The 22,009-nt window shown below is 46.8% G+C and overlaps 2 protein-coding genes and 1 pseudogene across 2 annotated transcripts; all 3 read right to left on the reverse strand.

Moving 5' to 3' along the window:
• Window positions 1–4,516: 4,516 nt before the first annotated feature.
• On the reverse strand, window positions 4,517–5,521 carry LOC136456032 (vegetative cell wall protein gp1-like). The gene has a single exon (XM_066455799.1). The coding sequence runs from the start codon at window positions 5,519–5,521 to the stop codon at window positions 4,517–4,519; it is 1,005 nt and encodes a 334-aa protein (XP_066311896.1).
• Window positions 5,522–6,876: 1,355 nt separating this feature from the next.
• On the reverse strand, window positions 6,877–11,425 carry LOC136482330 (uncharacterized). Its single transcript, XM_066479541.1, has 13 exons — window positions 11,268–11,425; window positions 11,116–11,178; window positions 10,836–11,009; window positions 10,503–10,634; window positions 10,248–10,387; window positions 9,468–9,554; window positions 8,687–8,812; window positions 8,351–8,503; window positions 8,185–8,238; window positions 7,890–7,991; window positions 7,556–7,726; window positions 7,379–7,458; window positions 6,877–7,267 (listed from the first exon to the last, which is right to left on the reverse strand). Exons 1-13 carry the CDS (start codon window positions 11,293–11,295, stop codon window positions 7,207–7,209), a joined length of 1,371 nt encoding a protein of 456 aa, XP_066335638.1. The 5' UTR covers window positions 11,296–11,425; the 3' UTR covers window positions 6,877–7,206.
• Window positions 11,426–13,963: 2,538 nt separating this feature from the next.
• On the reverse strand, window positions 13,964–15,153 carry LOC136456041 (protein FAR1-RELATED SEQUENCE 5-like; annotated as a pseudogene).
• Between the last annotated feature and the right edge of the window lie 6,856 nt (window positions 15,154–22,009).

The following is a 22,009-nucleotide window of genomic DNA, read 5'->3' on the forward strand; positions in this document are numbered from 1 at the left end:
AACTTCTCTTGTAACTCACTTAACATCGCCCTTGAAAACTTGGAGCACGTCTAACGAGACTTTAAAGTAAATGAACGCAATAAACACAGCGAACTAGATAAATGCAGGTTCCAACGGTCTTGTATGGGTACATCATATAGGCATTCAGGCTCACATTCACGACATAGCATTCACCTACGATCGGACGATCTCAACAACTACGGACGACAACAACGGCAAGAGTACAATACCGAGGACAGCAATGAAAAACACTACTACTATGGGCACAACGTCCCAAGGCAACTAGTCTACATCCTCGTAGGGCAACGGCTGAGCGAGAGGAATCAAGGGTTCTTCTTCTGACACTTCCGAGGGTGGAGGTGCTGGCGGTGCTGCAACACCGGTTCTTCTTCTCTCGGGCGGGTGGATAGGGATCCCTTCCAAGATCGGGGCATCCTGCCTTTCAGCAGCCAATGTCCTCCGTTCGGCCCTGGTGATAAGATAGGCCACCCGCAGCTGATGAACATGCCGATCTTTGGCCTCCTTTAGAGCTTCTAACATGGCAGTCTCCTAGCTCTCAGCAGCTGCAGCACTGGCATGCGCTTCGGCGAGCTGCACCTGGAGCATCCGGTTAAAGACCTCAGCTTCCTCAGCGCTCCGAAGGCATGCCCTCAGCTCCAAGGCTTGATGGTCATACTACTCATCCAGAGCGAGCAGGTACGTGGTCAAGTGCACCACGGTGGGACTATCCTCTTGCACATCTTGTCCTTGCAAAGCCTCCATGCGGGCCCTCCATGCCCGCCAATTCTTGTCCAAAGGAGGAAAGAACCGCATGGGGGTACGGGCAATGGGCTCCTCATAGATCTGGCAGAGGTACCACAAGGCTTTGTGGGCCACAACCTGGTAGGTGTCGACGAAGTGAAACCCAGTCGCGGTCACACTCCAGGCTTCAGTTAGGTCGGGGAACTCTTCACTCTTCCCGATGTAGACGGTAACCTCACACCGCTCAGTGCCATGCTCCTCATACTCACGGCCCTCATACTCGGGGCGATCATTGACTCCAAGCTTTTGCAGGGTGGCATGCAGGATTCTAGGAAAATCCTTAATGTCTAGGCAGTAGGTACTAACCCAGGCTCCTGCCATCTTTGGCGGTGGTTGCAAGGAAGGCTGAGCAAAAAGCTGGCTCAAAGGAAAAGCTAAGCGAGCTAAAGTGCGCCGAGTGGTGGCACCAATGGCTAAGCCAGGCTCTACTTATAAAGGCGAAGCGCTCAGTGGTCCTGGCACGGTTCACTAGGGTCCCCGCGCGAGATCACTATGACGAATCGACTAAATTCCATGCGTTCGAGGCGAACGACGTGTGATGCCATTACTGACTAGTACGACTGTAGGGCAAAGGTCCGACAAGAGCACAGAAAAGGGGTATGGATAGATGTGGGTCACGACCGGCATGAACCAAGGGCGAACGTGGAGCACGAAGCCATAGTGCAGACCTAACTCTAGAATAGGAACGAGTCATTCGTGCACAATACGACACGCGTGACACCTATGGATGGTGTATCAACCAGCAATACGAGCGCTACAATGCACAAACGGGATATGCATGAATGCACGTCCTATACGTTCTTGCACTATTGCCACATATAGGGCAACCGTTCTCAGAGTTTTGGCACATCGTTCTCTCCCTGTAACTAGCCGATACTATCGGACTATGCTCGAGTTAGTGTACCTGCAGAAACTTGATTAAGTCTACCTAAGTCAGTAGAGTGCCATCTATCCTAGATACATAACCATAGTAATAGGGCTACTTATATAACTTCGCATGCAAACGTCCTAACTTTTTGAAAGAAATTTGTTGTCAAATTTTAGTTTAGAAAAGGTTTTCGAAGCTTTATTTGCTCATTTGCGCTCTGATACCACCTGTGGCAAAACCGCCTAATCTAATGCCTCACATGAGTGCTTGTCTTCCATTAGACACTAAGCACTCAAGGGAGAACACTAAATTACTCGGTTCTGTTGGACACACCCCAGGGGAGAACCCGAAAATCTACATTTTTGTCATCAGGATCACAAATGAGAGAATAAAGCTTACATCATTCGTAACCATTTCTTACATCACTTTTAATACAACATCAGAGTATAATATTTATTAATATAACAGCGGAATGAAATCATATTATCAGAGTTATAAACAATTTAATTGAACAGCGGAATAGAAACATGTGAACAGAGTTACAGCAGAAATAAACATCTATTAATGACATGATGAAGTATTGATACATACACTACGACAACAGATTATGAAACTTTCATTTATAAAAGCATTTGGTGAGAGTTATAAATAGCAACTACGATCGCAGCGTAAAGGAAATCCTCTCTGAGCCCATCAGGAGGAATCCACACACAAAGGTCAGCTCAAGCCTCCACCGGTTACCTGCAACAGGGGGAATAAAACCCTGAGTACTCAATTGTACTCAGCAAGACTTACCCGACAGGAGAAAAGAAATGACTCTAAGGATATGCAAGGCTATCTGGCTTATGGGTTTATTGCCTTTGCAGGAAGCATTACTAAGCGTGCGTCCTTATATTGGATTTTTATTAATAGCCGCATTAGTTCATTAACTAACCATTCTATGTAAGCACCTGTGCTACTTCCAAACAGGTGGTAAGCAATCAGATTACCTTTGTTCATCTTCCATCTTTCATCTTTCCGTTCTTACTACGATGCTAAACCATAGACAAGCCATACCAGATAGCCCGGTGATTTATGAATCAATGCCCCCAGCTGGGTACCCCGAAAACACACGCCCCGCTTGTACCCCAGGCATAAGTAGGACCAACCCATCACTCTCCTGTCCTGGGTGTCTAGGTCCCAGTCTAAACTAGGACTCCAAGCCCCCGCCCCTGAGTGCCAGACTCAGTGCGGCGCAAGGACCTCCTCCACCAAAAACAAACCCTAACAGTCGGTCCGGAAAGAGCCGGATCCGTGACAAGAGAGCAACAAGTCTTCCAAGCGCCCATACACAAGTATGTGCTCGGGATAATAAGTCTGTGACCTGCCCAGAGTCATATGCAACGATCGGTCCTTAATCGACCAGACAGGGAAAAACGGTGTAACCAAGCTATGACCCGCCTCCGCGGTGACACAACTTCTTACACCCACCAATACCCAAACCACATCCCTGCCCGGTCACCATTTTCCTTTCCACCATTTTATATATTCCAAGTGATAATCATATAGTAACATATTTCCTATATCTCGCGAGTGACAGGCAATCACTCGACTTCTACCGGAGTCCTGTAGCATAGCAGTCTACACGATCCTGACATACTAGTAAGACTCATAGGAATAAAGATATATATGCAAGTGGGTTTCATCCAACTCCTTAAAACTTAATGCACAATTATAATTTAAACTACAGAAAGTAGGGGTTATGCACCGGGGCTTGCCTGGGTAAGATATATTAAAAGTTAGTGGCTGCATCTTCAGATCATCCACCAGCAACTGAATAGCAAGTCCATTGCATTATCTCCTGGAGAGAATACCATTACACCATCTTCGGATTTCCAATCACCCTTCGATCGATCCGTTGATCCATCGTCGTACCTATATGATATGCATGCGATGCGATGCAAAGATGTAATTAACCAACAGCAATCATGACTCGTAAAATACGATTTTCGCTTCTCAAGTTAACGGCTACTTCTAACGCTGGTCTACGTATCCATGTTGTCGAATAAAACGTTATTTCCCAACAATTATTTTAGTTATATAAACCAACGGTGTTTCTTTATTCCATTCCATCAATTTAATCTTTATTCGCAATCGGATATCATTATCTATTTAGCAAACTAATTATTTCAGAGCTACAAAATTTATAGTGAGTACCTAATATTGCTAAGAGCCTTCTGTATAAATTTCAGATTCCACAACATTACCAATTCATCCCGGAAATTCCTACAAGTTCATCTTTTAGCAATATTAAGCATTTTAAAATACTTATATAGCTCCCAAAAATATTGTCAAACTTTGTGAACAAAATATACTAACATATAGAGCATGATTTTAGGAGACTAACAAAACTGGTTTTATCATTTTTGGACAACTACCCAATTTTATATTGATCTTGCAAGCTTATTTCTGAAACTAATTAACACATACTTTGGAAAACAAAAAGGACCAGCGCTTGGCCTGGCCCGCAGACACGCGCGCGGCCCAGGCAAGAGTGGCGCTCGGCCGGCCCATCAAGGCGGCAACTGGCCCGCCCAACGCGGTGGCCCAGCAAGGCGGCAACCGGCCCGCCCAGGATAGGCGACCGCAGCCCAGCAGGCTCCCGCCAACCGTGCCAGCGGCCCAGGTGGCAACGCAGGCCGACCCAGGCGGACTGGTGGAGCAGCAATTAGCGAAACGACCCCTACGCTTCTCCCTATTCAGTCCTAGGTCCACAGTACTGTTTATATGAGTCGCATATTTAGCAAAAAGGACCCCGTATAATTCTTTTGCTTGGATATATACCCTCCTCACCTTGCTTCTTCGATCTCAGAACAGAGCATCGACAGGGGAGGAGCACCGGCCGGCCACGGCGTGCTCGCGCGCGGGCTGAGGGGCACGCGCACGGGGAAGGCGGTGGCGCTGCGGTGCTGGCAGGGCGGCTCCGTGCGCCAGGCGGCCGGTTCGGATGAGCAGAGCATGCTCGAGGTGGGAGGCGCGGGAAACGCTCGGGGACAGCGTTGCGGCTGCGAGGTGGAGCGGGGAAGGGCGCGCAGGCACGGGCGCTGGCGGCCGAAAATGGGGCGGCTGGCGGTCCAGCGTGGACCGAGGGAACTCCGGCATGGGCGGCTGCGGCGTGCAGGGCGCCGAGCGGAGGGACGGCCGTTGCGGCGCTGCTCGGCCACGACGGGCGCGGGCGGCAGCAGCAGGTCGCGGGGAGGGGCACGGAACGGCGAAGCTCCGGGCATGGCGACTGCAGGCGCGGTGGCGCCGCTGAGCTGCGACGGCAGGGCAGCACCGCGGGGAGGCCGGCTCGGCGCGGTGGCGCATGGCCACAGCGAGCGAGGGCGTGGGGACTCGCGCTTGCGTGCGCGCACACGAGGGAAATGTCAGGCGGGCGGCGCGTGCTTTGGCTGGTGCTGCAGGGCAACATGGGGGAGTGATTGTAGTACCGGCGCGTGGGGGGGGAAGAACAGGAGGAGGTACGGCGGCTCGGGCATGGTAGGTGCGGCCTTGGCGTTGGAGCGTGCCGGGGAGAGGAAACAGAGGGCGGCGAAGCTGCACACGGGACGGGCTCGCTCGCGGGGAGACCGCGGGGCACGAGCACGTCCGTGCGCGCGGTGGCCAGGCAGCGGCGTCGGCGGTGCACCAGGACGCCGTGGCAATCGCGAGCGGGGGAAAAGGAGAGGGGACGTGCGGGCGCTCGCGCGAGGCAGCGCCGAGGGGGAAGCAGTAGCTGGACCGCGGCTCCAGCGAGGGTGGGAGCGCGTACAGCGGCGTGGTGTAGCGCGGGGTCACGGTTGGTGAGGCGGCGCGGGGAGCTCGGGCGCTCATGGCGGGCGCGAGGCAGGAACCGAGGAAAGGAGGTTGGTAAGGACGGCTCCGACTGCTCGCCTGGTAGAAGAAAAAGGGAAACAAAGTCGGGCAGACAAGGACAGCAGAGGACAGACAGAGATAAGACACGGGCAGAGAAAGACGGGAAAGATTTGGCCTGGCCAAGATGGCCGGCAGACCGTGTCGGTTGGCACAGACAGCTCTAAGGAGGTGCACCTGCGCGTGGTCAACTGCAACAGCGACGCGGAAGGACAGCGCAGGGACACCGATTAAAATAAAAATAGCAAGCCAGAGATGGGGAAAAACAGTGGGAATGAGACAACAGTGACCAGCAGGCAGACAAGCGGAGACCAGAAATATCGAGGAGCAGTCGGTCAACTTGTACAGTCAAACGCTACAAGCATACGTTTGCTCTGCCTTCTAATCCATTGTTTACACGTACCGTCGTAACGTATATATATCTATATATATATATCGTTCTATTTATTTATAGATTTAATTTTACTTATAAAAGTCGCTTTTCCTGCCTAATCTAACAGAACAAACATTTCGTCATTTACTTGCTAAAATCGTTATCGGACATTCCGAAATATCCCCACATACAGCGTAATTTCACTTGAGCGTGTATTTGAGCCCACGAAACTAAGTCATACATGATTCGTTTATTGATTCGAGTACGTTTTAAATTAAAACCCGAGAAACTCGATTCGAAAATTTTACTTAGACCTAAATCGCGGCGCTAAATAAGATCATAACACCGGGGTGTTACAGCGTTTTATCTAGATTTTGCATATGTTTTACAATTGTTTTCATGTGTTTTTACAAGTGTTTCAGATGCATGTTTCATCTGTCTTCAGACGTATGTTCCAAGTGTTGTATCTGGATGTTTTAAAAGTAAATTAGGTGTTGCATCTCTCTCCTCCCTTTATGCTGTCTTATTTTGGTGTCTTCTCCTCCTTCCAACGCCGGCCGGCCATTCACCGCCCCCTTCTCCTCTGCTTCATGCTAGTGACGTTCAGGGCGGCGGCACGAGTACTGCGTGGACGCACCAAACGGCGCGAGCGCTCCGTCCATCAGGACGTCCAGGCAAGCCCGCTGGCCAGTAACGAGAGATCGGGAGAGAAATGAGGTGGCTTTTTGCAGCTTTGTTCGCGTCGTCCTTCCCAAGTACGGAGTAGGAGTTAGCTCCACGGTGCTAGGTCCGTCAACCTCGGCACGTCATTCTGTGTTCTGACGATGCCCGGTTGTTCCTGGTCGTTAGTGAGACCCTAATAGTGATTAAAATGCAATTAAGAGCATACATGGACCGGGACGACGCGAGAGAACAAGCTTAAGATCCAGCGATGCACTTTACTCTGAAAACAATCACAAAACACAAAAATTGGCAAATTTGCTCTTCCAAATTTCATGATCACATCTCATGGAACTTGAGTTCCTCTATCATCATTCATCATCTCACCGGATTCCAACTAACGTCCTGTTCGCTTGGCTTATAAGCCGTATTTTTTTTAGCAACAAACAACATTTTTCTCTCACATCAAATCAGCCAGTACTTTCAACCATAGCTTATCAGCCAAACGAACAGGACATAAAACATTGATGCCCATCCAACTAGACTAGCTCCACCTAATCAAATCTATCCCATCAAACAGCACAGCTTCAGGCCCCACCACATAGTCCTCGTCTTATTGTGTTGAGCTTGGCGTGTCCACGCCATGGGACTTTCTCCCGGCTTCGACGGCCTCCCTGTTTGTTTGTTTCATTAACATGACCACAAGATCTTAGCACAAGAACAGCATGCTAGCAAAACAAAAAGGCATCTTCTTTACAAACAAGGGAATGCTTCTAAGTTCTAACCTGAATGCGCTGACAAGCTCTTTGTTCTCCGGATCAAGCTGCACCCCCTCATAAAAGGCGTTGGCGGCGTCCTCAAACCTCTGCCAGGATCACCACAAACAGCAAATGAACCAGTCATCATCTAAAGACAAATCAGAAGCGGGTGAATTCCCAATCACATCACAGTGCCTCGCGTACCTGTAACAGACGATGGGCCGCACCTTCCCTGTAGCAAGCTTTCGCCCAATCTGGTCTCAATGCCCGGCATGCTTTCGCATCCTCCAGGGCACGTTCAGCTTGCCCTGCTCGCAGCCAGCAGAGGCTTCTGTTTGAGAGCACTGTTGCGTCAGTTGGGTCCAACTCTGTAGCCTGAAATGCAATTCCATACTAACATTAGTCTCTTGCGGCTAAACTAACAGCACTCTGGACATGAAGAATAACAGTTGGATCTCAGGTACGGTTAAAAGCACAATTCCAGAGTTCAATATTGCTGTGCTTTGTCTATGCAGAAAAAACATTCCATCTTAGTTACCTGCGTATAAGCATCCACTGCTACAAGGTAGTCCTTTCTTCTGAAGGCATCATCACCTCTTGATTTGGCTTCCAAGGATCTTTTCTTTGCCTCGGGTGACACCTGCGCAGCCAATTAACTAATGTCAGATTTCAATTTTCTGCTAACCTCAACAATTAAATCAAGTCTACCTCTATTTAAGATGATAGAGGCCTACCCCTGATTATGTCCTAATACAAGTATATGACTTGACTGTCATTTAATATAGTACAAGCCCGGACCGACACCAAAACTATGTAACAAGTGCATGACATACCTCAACAGTTTGTGTTCGGCCTGATTTCAGAGATGTCACTTCCTTCAATTGAGACTGCAAAGTTTGTTCAACAGTTAGCAGACACGGAGAGTTTTTCTTTTTTTGGTTAAAGGTTTATGGATCCTATGACAATGCAAAATAGCTAAAATGTTGATTCAAGAGGCACCTTTTCCCCATACTCTTTAGGCAGCATGTGTTCTATAATCCCATCTACGTTCCAGTTTGAAACACCTGGAATTGGGGATGTTAATGGTAAAAGAAGTTCCACAGCTTCACGGTTATTTCTCCAAGCAGCAACCTGAACTGGCTTCAGTTCATCCTGAGGTAGAAAATCACATGGCAATCAAGTTGTATTCAGTGTTCGTTGGCATGGTCTGGATACAAAGACCAAAAGATTGTTGCATCTTTATGGATATTTAAAACAGGTCAACACATAGCATGAACCTGACATTGAAATTTCAGTATGACACTACTTGTTTTATTACGATGAAATACAACTTACATCATCGCAGGTATTCGGGTCAGCTCCAGCTTTAAGCAAACATTTGATAACTTCTATATTTCCACTATCTGCAGCAATATGCAATGGGGTTGCTCCACCAGCCTTGACATTTGGGTTTGCACCAGCCTACATTGCATATTATTCGGTTAGTTTCTGAGGTAGAAGTCATAGTTGATACTCCTTCCATCTGTAAATAGAAGGCGCAACTCCTCCAGCACCAAGACCAGTAAACGATTTAATTTACGTGCGTTCTGAGGAAAGTGTTTTGGATGTCGCGCATGCGTGCATGCAGGAATGGCCAGCCCATTCACTCCTCCACGCGCGAGAGAGAGACCATGCACGCTCTGTGAGTAACGGTCTGTGCATGCGGCGAGGGAGGCGATGAGGTTAGCAGTCACAGCAGTAAATGTTGCATGTGCGTGAATGGTGCCAGGACTCGGCCGCCTTGTACACTCAGACTATAGAAAAAGTGGTTACGCCTTCTATTCACGGACAGAGGGAGTACAAGGTATTAGTAACTAAGTACATGGAACAATATTGTGTTGCATGTATCAGTCAACTAAGCATTTTGGTTTTTTCCCCCCCTGAAACTCCTTTATGCTGGCAAACAAGCATCACAGTTCACATTGCATAATCTAAGCAAGACTGAAAAAGAGGGGCACAAGAAATATGCTTAATTTTATTTATGTGTGTATTCCTATGAATCCCAAGGGCATAGGACACAGCATGAATATAGTAGGGGAAAATACAGGTGTTCTACTCATCAAATTAGACTACGTACCTCGATTAGAACCTCTAAGCATGGGAGGGAACCTGCAGCAACAGCAGATAACAATGCTGTGACACCATCATCGTTTTCAGTATTTGGCTGCAAAAAAAAAGATATATAAAAAGAATTAGCCCAATCACAACGTTATAGGAAGCCTAAATAACTTCATGACATACTCAGGAATCATGATTTAATTATTGTGCTTCCAGATTGGCACATCTGGATCCAGAGAAACATATGCATCTCTTGCATGGTGGCTTGAAAGGCTCAAACATGTCTAGATGAAAGATGTCACTAACGGCAGATATAAGTCTGGAAAAGGCAAAGGTTCATAACTAACGTTTGCTGCACCTACTGGGTTGGCTACCAGATAATCAATTGATTGTCTTTGACATTTATATTAGTCCCGTTATAAATGTTGGCTTCGTAGACTTCTGTGCTTTTGTCCTGATCTTGTAGGTTTTGAACACTATTTCAATACATTAGTAGCGAACTAGGGTTCTCCTCTATTGTTCTCCGGACCAAACACAAAAAACGAAAGGAAGAGATTATTGCTGCAAGTTTCTTTTTATTGGTTGTTGTTGGTTCAGATCAAGGAGAAAGGGTTGCAATTAGGAAAAAAAATAAATGGTCATGGAGATAAGTACTGAGGTGAATTGACAGCATCGGAAAAGTTACAAAGCTTAGCCAGCCTAATGTGTAATGCTAAACTGAATATGTAGTCAGCATGTTTTGAAAGAATAATCGAAAACCGAGATCTGTACCATATAATACATGTAAGAGGTACGGTACCTTAGCATTGTGTTGAAGCAGAAGTTTGACAGCATCCGGATTGCCATGACCAGCAGCCCACACGAGGGGAGTGCCAGCGTCACTTTCTGATTCGACGTCAACTCCCTTGGAGAGGAGAAGCTTCATGAGCTCTGTGTTTCCTGCTCAAGAAAAAGAGACGTTGGTATACATGATTTGGTGATTATTGACTGGTGGAATGGCGGTGGTGTGGAAGGGGCAGAGCACGAAGAGGCCGCGCATGTTATGTTATGTTACCTATGCCTGCAGCATTGTGTAGCGCTGTGGCTCCTAGGTTGGTGGCCACCGAAGGATCAGCTCCATGGTCAAGGAGGTACTTGGCAGTGTCCAGATGGCCCTGGCGTGTCGCATGGATGAGCGGAGTTTCGCCTATGGAGTAGTATACAGATGAGATATGGCATAATGCATGATACATTGATACTACAGTAGGCATACCGCATACAGATGGTGTTTGTATTGTATTGGCTATTGATTGCAGTGTAGTGCCGTATATACACACAGTAGAGATGAAAAGCAAAGCAAAGGAAAGCGGAAATGTGGTATTAGAATGGTAGTCTGGAAGGTACCAACCATCATCGTCCTTTGGGTCGACTGGGAGGCCGAGCTCGCCGATGAGGAATTCGCAGACGTCGGTACGGCCCTCGCGCGCGGCGAAGTGGAGGGCGGTGCGCTTGTTGGCGTCGCGCACGGCGGCGGCGACGGAGGCGGCGCCCGTGCCGTCCTCGTCGAGCGCCGCGACGAGGCCTGCAAGTAAGCACCGGGAGAGAAGATGGCTAAGACGGTGGTAGTAAGGAGAGAGTTGAATCGATGAAGGAGGACAATCGAATCTTGAAATCGGATCGGCACGTACTCTTGAGAGACTGGAGGTCGCCGGCGCGCGCAGCCTCCAGGAAAGCCTGCACCTTGCTCCGAGCTGCCAATTCCAAGCAATGTGGGGAGTTAACCAAACTGAGCGAGCGAGAAGCGGGGATTGTTTTGGTGGATCCAGTAGAAGCTAGGTACCTGAGAGGGCGGCGGTGGCGTCGGCCATGAGAGAAGCGGACGCTTGGGTTTCCAACCGGGATGGGGAGGGGAAAGTGGAGGCGGCGCGGCTCGGCGGCGGTGAGGGAGGCAGATTTCTTCTCAGAGCGGGCGAAGTCAGGCGGAAGAAGACAAGTGGACTCGGGCGGTCGAGCCGGGCCGGGTCTCTCTCTCTCTCTTCTAGATAGAGTCTACTAGGAGGGCCCATTAGAGTCAGAGCCGTTCCTTAGGCTATCCGCACTCGTCCACCTCTATTTTCATCTCTAAAAAGAAATATTCTATCATAGTTATCGAGATTCTCTACTCTATACCTATTTCTTCCACACCCATGTTATCTATCCCATACTCTATACCCACTATTCCATATTTTATTCCCCTCCCTCTCTCTTTCTCTCTCCCACCAACTCTCTCTCGTAGCTACAGTGTTGCCACAGTGTTTATCGTGGCCTCTCGCGTGCGCTGCGTTTAGCGGTTTCCTGTGCAGCCGGTACCGTAGCGGGGACTTTGCAGGTGAGCAGTGCGGGAGCACGGCACACTACCGCTGGTGTACCGGCCCCTTTGCAGGTCAGCGGTGCGGTCAGTCTTAGCACTCTATCTATATTATAATATTAGCCGCCCATGAAGCCATCAAAGAGAAGAAACAAGCAGAGCAAAGAGGTTGAGGAGTAGGGTGTGATCTCCACCTCCACGACAACGTCTTCAAAGGAGGAAAACAACATCTATTGATGTAGCCAACACCGAGGTTCAATCCAATAAGTTGGCTAATGACCGATTTCAAGGCTATATGATTATATACACCGAGACGTTTGGCAACCCGTACATAAGATGGTTATTGGAGGTGTGGATAGCAAAAAAATTTGGAATCAGCTGGTTGAGCACAACTTATTGGATTAACATAATCTATCTAGCCTACATGAGTGAAAGATAGAAAAGTCTATAGCTAAGCTCGAGCTATACAAGGCCAACCGGGCCGCACGGCACGGCGAGACAAGGCACTATACGGCACAGTGACGTAGCCATGCCGTGCCGTGCCTGATAGTGCCGCCATGCCGACCTTGCGGCCCAGACACGACACTGCGGATGCGGAGCCCTGCCGTGCAGTGCCGATGGGCACGACGACCCGCCAAGCCTGTGCCGCCCATCGCCATGGCCATGCGCCGTCGAGCCAAAGCCGCGTCTCCGCCTAGACGCGTAGCCACCAAGCGAATGCACCTCGCTGCCCCTGGATGAGCGGCGCCGCCGCGTGGACGCACCACCGTCGAGGAGACGTGTCGCTGGCCGCGCGCGTGCCTACGACGCCACCGATGTGCACGGATGCGCCCCCACCGCCACCGCTGCAGGGACGCGGCCCAACCTCAGACAGCCGCCGTAGCCACGGTCAGATGCGCCGCACGCCATCAGGAAAGAGAGGACAGACGAGAGAGCAAGAAGATAGGGTTTGGGAGTGAATGGTGCTTGCTTATATACTTGGGTTTTCCATCCAACAGTTCAGATTCACCAGGTGTTCATCCGATGGTCCAAATAAATTGGACCGCATATTGCAAGGCCTTCATCCGTGCCGTGCTTGGGCCGGCACTACGGGCCGTGCCAGACATGGACACGGTGGGAGTCGGGCCGGGCCGTGCTTCTTCGTGCCGTGCCAGTGCCGGCCCATAGTGCTCATGCCAGATGGCCAAATATAGCTCGAGCACACTCCATCCTGGTGTTAGATCCACCCCCAGGTTTTTGATACATGAGTAGTAGTCGTTAGCTCATTCACGTACGCTAGGGCGGTCGGCTCCGTATCTTAGACCATTCTAAGGCCTTCGCTTGAAGGCGTCGTTGTAACCGCGCTATCTCATATCTTAATAAATAATACAAAGATGCACAAACCATTTGCTCAAGAAAAAAAAATGCATCCATCATACGTCTCGTAAAAGTTGTAATGTAAACTCATTTAAAAAAAAGGTCGTACTTTCTTTGTGAACTTGTCGTGACACATCTTTCAAAAGAAAGGAGCTTTACAAACATGCAATGTGACAAAGGCCCCGTTCGTTTGGAGGAATTCTGGAGAAATCTGGAGGAATTTGTGAGAGGAAAACACTGTTTCAGATAAAAAAAGAAGCGGATCAAGCCGGATTTAAGGGCACACGAACAGGGCCAAAATGTGTTCGTCGAACAAGCAGCACGTGAGTGGCATCTCGATGATCAACCGAACACAAACACACCTATTGGACGACTACACAGATCTAGGGAACGAACGGTAGCAATGGGGCGCAGATTCTCTAACTTGTTAAGAAAAGTCACCGGTGACTTTGGCCGTTCCAGATGCCACTCAATTTACATCCAACGGCTGCTGCTCCTCTGAACTACTTTCCACATATAGCAGTCAGCCCACAAGAAGATTATGGCCCAAACAAAGCCCAGATTTGGAGAAATAAGCCCAGCTTGACGGGAGAGACAAATAAAACGAGAATAGCGGCTAATTCAATACATAAACATATACGGACACTATTTTTAGTGCAAATTTAATAACCATTTCACTTAAATATTTTGCATAGCGCTCATGCTCCAAAATAACCCCAGCCACTTTTACAGTACATTAATTTGCACAGTTTAGCCAAATAATTGCAGCAGGTGTTAACCACGTTCACCCCAAAAGAACAAAATATCCTTCCCCTGCAGCAACGATTAGGGTCCTAGAGGAAATCATCGATGTTACTAAGTCCCTGGAAACACAAAGGAAAAGTTGAAAAAAATAATATTTAAACTAATTCTACAAGTTGAAAAAGACAAATATTGAAACTACCATCAACAAATTGGTGTAGCCAGTGAAGACATTGCTAGCATCATCCATTGATACTTGTGTTTCTACAGCTGCACTATTTTCTCCATGCTGCATAAATCATCCAAACTTGAAATTTAGCAAGTACTAGTGAATAGAAACATTGTTTTGGAAAGGGTTTCAGCAACATACGTTGGATTTATTTGGCACCTTTTTCTTGTACTTTCGTGTCTTGTCCAGCCAACTTCGTTTCCTCTTTGAACTTTTTGGTTGAACCTCTTTTTTCCTTAGGCATGCAGCTCCACGGAAATCTTCATCTTATTGAACATCAGGTTGGAGTTGGACATTATATGAATCAGACAAAATGCTTGTAGGTGCACTAATTTTGTCCTGTAGTTGCTTACCAAGACAATCAAGAGCATCATCTACCAATAGGCAACACTCAGGAGAGCTTGCTGCTTGATATGCCAGATACAGAAACTTGTGAGACATATACTTATATCGAAGCATTGCATCTAATTTTGGATCTTCGATGATGCTCCTTCCTTTATTATCTTGTACAGTTTCATACCTTGCTCCCCTTGTCCAACGCTTCAGCACATAATGGTCAGGCAATAGTTTGATATTCATCAAGTCAAGAATTTTCAATCCATGGCTACACAATACACATGTCCTTTCAAATTGGTTACAGCTACATGAAACTTTTTGCTCCAAAGGATCACCTACAACTATGCGCTCTTGTTCAGAACTTAAATCACCATCAGATCTCACAATAGAAATAGCATATGTGTTATTTTCATGCAATGGTCTAGTACATGCAGCCATGGATCTTTCATACTCAGCTTGGAATGCTTCAAATATTTGGGGGGTGTAAAGTTTACTTGCTTGCACTAACATAGGTGTCTTCATTCTTATTCTTGGTAGCTTTTTCCTAGCTTCAAATTCTTCATCTAGTTCCTTGTTTCTTTTTCCTTGCACTGCCCTTTCAAAGTGCTTTAAAAACCTAATGATGTCAAAATCTGATTTCAGATGCTGTTTCAAGTCATTATTGAAACTCTCACTTAATTGTGTGCTTCTCATTCCCAATGTAAAAACATCCCTCATGTAACATTCAGCCCATTTCTCCTTAAACTTGTAGATGCTATCCAGCCATGATGACTTATTCTTATCCACCTTATTTCTCATGCTGTCAAATGCTTCTTCAAAGGCCTCCTTGTCCTCAATATTATACATGCAAGCACTGAAATCTAAGAGGATATGAGATTCTTCATTTTTGCATCTGCCCAGAAAATATTGGTTAACTGTTCTTCATTGTCCAATTGCAAAGCATAGTGGAAAGAAGGATTGTCAGCGATCTTGTCTTGAAAATACTTCAACATGCTTCCAGCCTGGCCATAAGCCAACTCCCTTTGACGCCGACTCTGCAAGTAATTTTTATGATCACGACAAGTGTAGCTGAGATTTATGGGTCCTCCAACTTGGCGACAAGCCAACTCATGTGCCGCTTTTGGCCTAATTCCAGAATCATCAGCTGCCTCAATTTCAAAAGCCTATACTTCTGAAATCTTCCTCTGTGATGTCATCAAATGAACGGTTTGCGGCAAGTGAAGACATGATTGTGTGCAAGCAATAGATCAAATACTTCATAATTTTCGGCCACACGATCTAATGTTAGACCCATCCGAACTGGACAACATGTCCTTGTTTCAGCTCGAGGATTTGTGGTGGCATGATCCCTCTTGTCCTGTGCTCTTCAACCTTCCTTAGCACACACATATCTATAAGATGTTGCCTTTCCATCAGTACCAACATTTGTGTACCTCTTCCTGACCTCAAAACCTGCATGACCTCCATAATCAATCCAAAAAGACCAAGCATCCTCCAAGTTCCTGAATTTCTGACCAATCCAAGGTAACCAAGTAGGATTCACATTCTCCCTACATGAAAAATAAATGTATATTTATTGCAAGGCACGTCTGGATGCAAACAAAGAAAAATAAATTAAAAGGTAAACCTAACTTACTTGTTTGGTTTTGCCATGTCTGAATCGGAAGACTGAAAGAGAAAAAGTTGATTTTGGTTACCTGTAAGCAAGGTCTGAATCAACGAGTACTACACAAAAGCAAGGAGGTCTAAATTTTTGGCTTACAAAAAAATAAGCCTGAAAGATGAAAGATTGATTTTGGCTACCTATAGAAAAGCAAGATCACGTGAAGGAAGATGGCGAGCTCCAACAACAGACCTCTGCCCAGGCCAGAATTTCGCGACGACGACGTTGCTGTTGTCGTCCACGCGCAACAGCAGCTATCACACGTACCAGATCGGCAACACGCGCTCGCTGCTCCCTGTTGACGAGATGACTGTGTCTAGCCGCCATCGGCGGCACTTGCCATCCGTCGGGCGAAACAAAATCTGGCGCCAAAAATGTGCCGTCGCTGCTTATTTACCCGCCAAAAATACATAGCGCCTGTAGTCAACCGATTCCACTTCTCGCGAGCTGGGCCTTTGTTTGGGCTGTCAAATGGGCTGAGCTAATTGATTCTTGAAACCTTTGTGAAAGAGAACCGTTGGACGAGGAATGAATGGAATCGGGACGAGGAGAAGTCACCGGTGACTTTTGTTCTTCAAGTTAGAGAATCTGCGCCGGTAGCAATGAGCTAATGACACCAGCGCAGCAAAGCTTTTCCTTCGACTGTCACTTCTTCAGACAACGCACCCGTAGCCTATAGACGCCCTGAAACACTTTGTGGTTTATTTCTCTCCTTTCAAATCAGCCGCGAGACGATGAGTGCAAGTGAATCGGAACCTTTTAATGGCAAATGTGAGGAGAATCGAAAGAAGCTGTTAAACATGTGAAACCAAAGGAGGAAGGTGGAGAGGGCCGGAAAAGGCTGCACGGTCGAAAATTGATACTTTCTCTACTCACAAAACCATACCATTTATTAGGGACAAGGTCTTGTAAAACCTTAAAAACTACTACTCTATCTCAAAATATAAGGCATATATGTATTTCAGGACTCAAACTTTGTAATATTTGATCAATAATAATTAGACTAATCATTGCAAAAGTAGTTGCGTTAGATTATTTGTATTTGCACTTTTGTTGCCACAAATCATATATTATAAAAACAATTAGTGTTCAAATCATGTCTTATATATTTTGGGACGAAGGGAGGACAAACATCAACTACAATTGAACTTTTTTTTTTTGAAACCATATAAGTTATATGCTTGGAATTGCATTGAAAAGTACTTACTAAAGTCTTGAACAAGAGGCTAGTACTAAAAAAGACATATATGCATTAAAAACAACTAATCTTTGATTATCAAGCCTGGAAGACCCTGCTAATTTTACTCAAGAAGTTCTCTATACTATACTCTTCTTTTACTAAAGTTCCATACTATAGACAAACCCTGGAAAAAAATTGTAGGCCTCGCTTACTTTTATTTCATGGAAACAAGGATGGCAGCAGCGCACACCACTTCTGTGTCCAGCGGCGAGCAATTCTTCTCATCGACGTCGTCTTGGTCCTCCTCGATACACTGTGCTTCTTGATCGGAGTCGGAGGAAGAGTCGGAGGACGTCCTTATGCCGCCCTCCTCCTCCTCCTCCTCCTCCTGTTGGTGTAAGCAGTGCTGGCCTCAAGGGTAGGCCACGAGGTGCGACGGCCGAGGGCCCAAACGGGAGAGGAGCCTAAACCTAGATATACAAACCCTCAAGTCCTATAGTATATTAAGCATTAGCAAACTAATAAGAAGAGAGACATAGAACTAGACGGTCCAAAAAGACAACATTGACATTTCTTTTCTAGTTTCCTTTCCCCACGGCCCTCGGATAGAGAGGAGGCGAGGAGTCACGCTGCACACAACACACTCTAATCATGAGTTCGGGACGTGCGCCTTACACGCGCGGAGCTAGCAAGCTGCGCCGCCGCGAGGAGCTAGCGAGCCGCGCCGCCGCGAAGAGCTAGACTATCGGAGACACGGACAAGGCGCATGAGGACGGCGACCAGGCAGGGCTCCACGACGACGACATCTTGATTCTTTTCTTCTTATGAATTGCGATCACCGATTAGTTGTTTAGACCCAATGTATTTTTTCCTTTTTATTTTTAATTCAAATTAATTATTTGTATAGTAGTCCAGACTTCTAGTACTTTGTATCCATATAGTCATGTTTTTCTTTTCATTTACATGTTAGAATTTTATAATATTACCTAAGAAACATTTGTCATGGGTGAGAAAAGAAAACGAATATATTATTTTTTTAATCTACATTATTCCTCGATAATTATCATACATCTACAAATATATTTCTTAATCTATATTGTTTTTCGATAATTATCAGACATGTTAAATTAAAAATATGTTATTGAATTTGCTTTCGTTTTGCAAGTAAAATTAGCGTATATATATTACAAGATTTTATACATGGTCACGGGGCCGTTACGACGAGATCGCCGGAGAGCCCTTGTAATACTATAGGACCGGCACTGGGTGTAAGAAGGCCATGATTTCGGCGTCCTCCTTGTTGGTGTAGTGAAGGAGCACGAGGCCGAGGCCGGTGGGCCACGCCGGCGACCGGAACGCCCATATCTCAACGACGTCGCCGACGTGGGTGTCGTCGTCCTGGCGGAAGCCGGAGCTGCGGAGGAACTCCCCCCAGGGCCCAGCCTTTGCGGAGGCGGCACGTCTTGGCGAGGTGGACGAGCACCATGGGGTAGCTGACACCGCAGCGGTCCAGCGCGCGCAGGGGCAGCCCTCCCGCGGCGTGCACCCTGCCGTGCTCCTCGTCGGTGAGCACGCGCTGACCCTGCCGCCGGAAGCCGGCGTCGTACTCGGTCTGCGTGATGCCCAGGTAGTTCTGGTTCCGGCTCAGGTAGGATCTGACGAGCTTCTTGCGGAGGACAAACAGCGGCCCGCACACCTTGAGCCTCAGCAGCGTGCAGAGCAGGCCGTCCCGGCTGTTGCTGGTGTCGACGACGACGGCACCGGCATCATCATCATGATTCTATCTCAATCTCATCATCCTCCTCCCGCGCCTTCTTCTTCTTCTTTTGTTCTCGACTTGATGCGTTCCGACGATCCGATGCCATTTATTTGCGCCATGAGCATTGCCTGTTACTAGTAGCTCATCGTCGTGCAGTACGATGATTCCCATCCAGGCAGGCAGGCAAGACCTGGAATCCTGTTCATTTAAACTTATGAGTCGGTTTATCAGCTAAAATCTACAATATTTTTTTTAATAATAGAATAGCTTCAGCTGACTTATCAGTTGATTTTAAGACCAGTCAAACAGGCCCGCATAATGAACAAATTAAAGAGAGGGACGATACGAAGATGGGATGGATCGTAGTAGAGTAGGATTAGTCCTAGCCTACACTATATATGTATTCTCTGCCATCGCAAGTCGCAAAACACAGTCACTGTATATATATATACACACACGCGCGCGCGCGAGAAGATGGGATGGATCCTAGATGGGATAGATCGTAGTAGAGTAGGATTAGTCCTAGCCTACACTATATATATATATAATACATCTAGGCCAACGTGCGCATCAACTTGGAGCAACCAGCGCGCCCAAGCGAACATGCAGTGCATATTTTCCTAAGTTAAGTTGTATCTTCCACCTACCACGTAAAGCCACCTAGCATACAAATCTCCCTAGACTGCATATATGCATGCATATAATTTTTTGTTGGTTCGAATATTTGAAACAAATTTTTTTCTAAACCATAACCTCGATTGATAAATCGTTTGTTGCATCCGACTTAAAAAAATATTCTGAACAAAACTAGATCTAATATGGATATTTTTTTTATCTTTTAAGCGAGTTGCATGTCAATATACTACCGATTGCAACTCTGTCTACCACCTAGTTGCAACTAGTTATAACTCTGTGTATTATATGCATTTGGTCACTATAATCACGTCAAGTTGCAATTCTAAGTTGCAATCATATCTGAGTAGCAACTGTGTTGCAATTGAGTAGTAACTAGTTACAATCAGTAGTAATTGGTTTGCAATCGAGTAGTAACTAGTTGCAATCAGTAGTAATTGGTTTGCAATCGGGTAGTAACTTGTTGCAACCAGTAGTAATTGTGTAGTAACGAGTTACAACCAGTACTAACTGGGGTTGCAACTGGACAGGTGCATCTACCAACTAGGTTGCAAGTGAGTACTTGCTAGCTGCAACTGAGTACTAAGTGGTTGCATTTCTATCCAGTAGGAATTACAAGCATACCTGGTTACAATCAGAGTAATAACTGGGTTGCAACTAAGTAGTGAATAATTGCAACAAGAAGTAACAAGGTTACACTAGATTATAATTAGTTGCAACCAGTGCTAAATACGCTACAGCTAAGTTGCAATTGTGTTGTAGAAGTGCTTGTAACTCATAGTACAATATATTGCAATTACGTATTTGAAAAAAACTTTATCAAATACAACCTTCATGGATCTCGTTTTGTTAAGCATATTTTTTTCAACAACCTACTTCAAACAGATCTAAAATCGGATCTGTATTTTAGAAGATATCACATTTTTTTGTTTGGAATCAACAAAAGATTCCCTGCATGCATGCTTCCTGGTGGGTGGGTTGAGCTGTTAGGTGGCATCACGTAGTTGGTTGTCTCCGTTTAGTTTTGCATGCAGGAGCGTGGACTTACCTCGCGCTCGCCGTGTTCCGCGCGTCTCGCCGCTCGCGCTCACTTGTCGGGTGCACTCGCTTCACGGAATGCACCCAGGTGCATTTTAGCCTTGTCCTATATATAGTGTAGCGGGCAACAAAATAAGTTATTTTGTAGCCATCTTTATTTACGATAATTTTATATACTAATTTATGATAATGTCAATACATATTTACGATAGTTGGGTTACTATAACACATGAAATATTACCATAACGTTATAGTAAACCACTTAGCAAGAAGTTACTATAATTTCATAAATAAACATATTAATTATGGTAACTCAAAGTAGCTACAGAATAAGTTATTTTGTAACTAGCTATAGGTAGTAGTTCTATATATACAGCAAAGCTCCTGAATCCGATATATATATATATATATATATATATATATATATATATATATATATATATATATATATATATATATATATATATATATATATATATATATGCACTTTTGCAGTTTTGAAGAGCTACGACTACTGGCACTACCGGATTCAGGAGCTTTGCTGAGTGCCAGGGATACTCGGCGAAGCCACAAATACACTCGGTAAATTGGTTATCGGCAAACGCTAGTTTACCGAGTGTTTTTTGTCGGACACTCAGCAAAGACTTTGCCGAGTGCCCAAAATACACTCGACAAATATTTTTTTCGAAAAATAAAACAAAAGCCATCACAAACATTTTTTTTCAAAAAAATAAAAAAGCCACCACCGGCCGATCTCCGCCGGCCGCCATCGGTCTCCTTGGCGGTGCCCTTCCCCTGCGTCTCGCCTCTGCTCCCCGGCTTCACGGCCACCGCCACGAGCCACCACTGGCCACCACCACCACGCCACCGCTGCCCACCACCACCACGCCACCACCCGCCACGCCGGGGAAGAGAGGGAGAGGAGGGCGCGACTGCCGGATCAGGGGAAAAGAGGGAGAGGAGGGGACGGCCGCTGGATCCGGAGAAGAGAGGTAGAGGAGGGGGCGGCCGCGCCGTATCTGTCGCCAGGGAAGAGAGGGAGAGGAGGGGGAGGGGCGCCGGCGGTGGGAAGAGAGGGAGAGGAGGGGGCGACCACGCCGGATCCACCGCAGGGGAAGAGAGAGGAGGGGGCGGCCACGCCGGATCTGCCACCGAGGAAGAGAGAGGAGGGGGAGGGGCGCTGGCGGTGGGAAGAGAGGGAGAGGAGGGGGTAGCCGCGCCGGATCCGCTGTCGAGGAAGAGAGGGAGAGGAGGGGGCGGCCGCGTCGGATCCGCCGCCGAGGAAGAGAGAGGAGGGGGA

The sequence above is a fragment of the Miscanthus floridulus genome, chromosome 1 (genome assembly GCF_019320115.1).
Source record: "Miscanthus floridulus cultivar M001 chromosome 1, ASM1932011v1, whole genome shotgun sequence".
Taxonomy (NCBI): Eukaryota; Viridiplantae; Streptophyta; class Magnoliopsida; order Poales; family Poaceae; genus Miscanthus; species Miscanthus floridulus.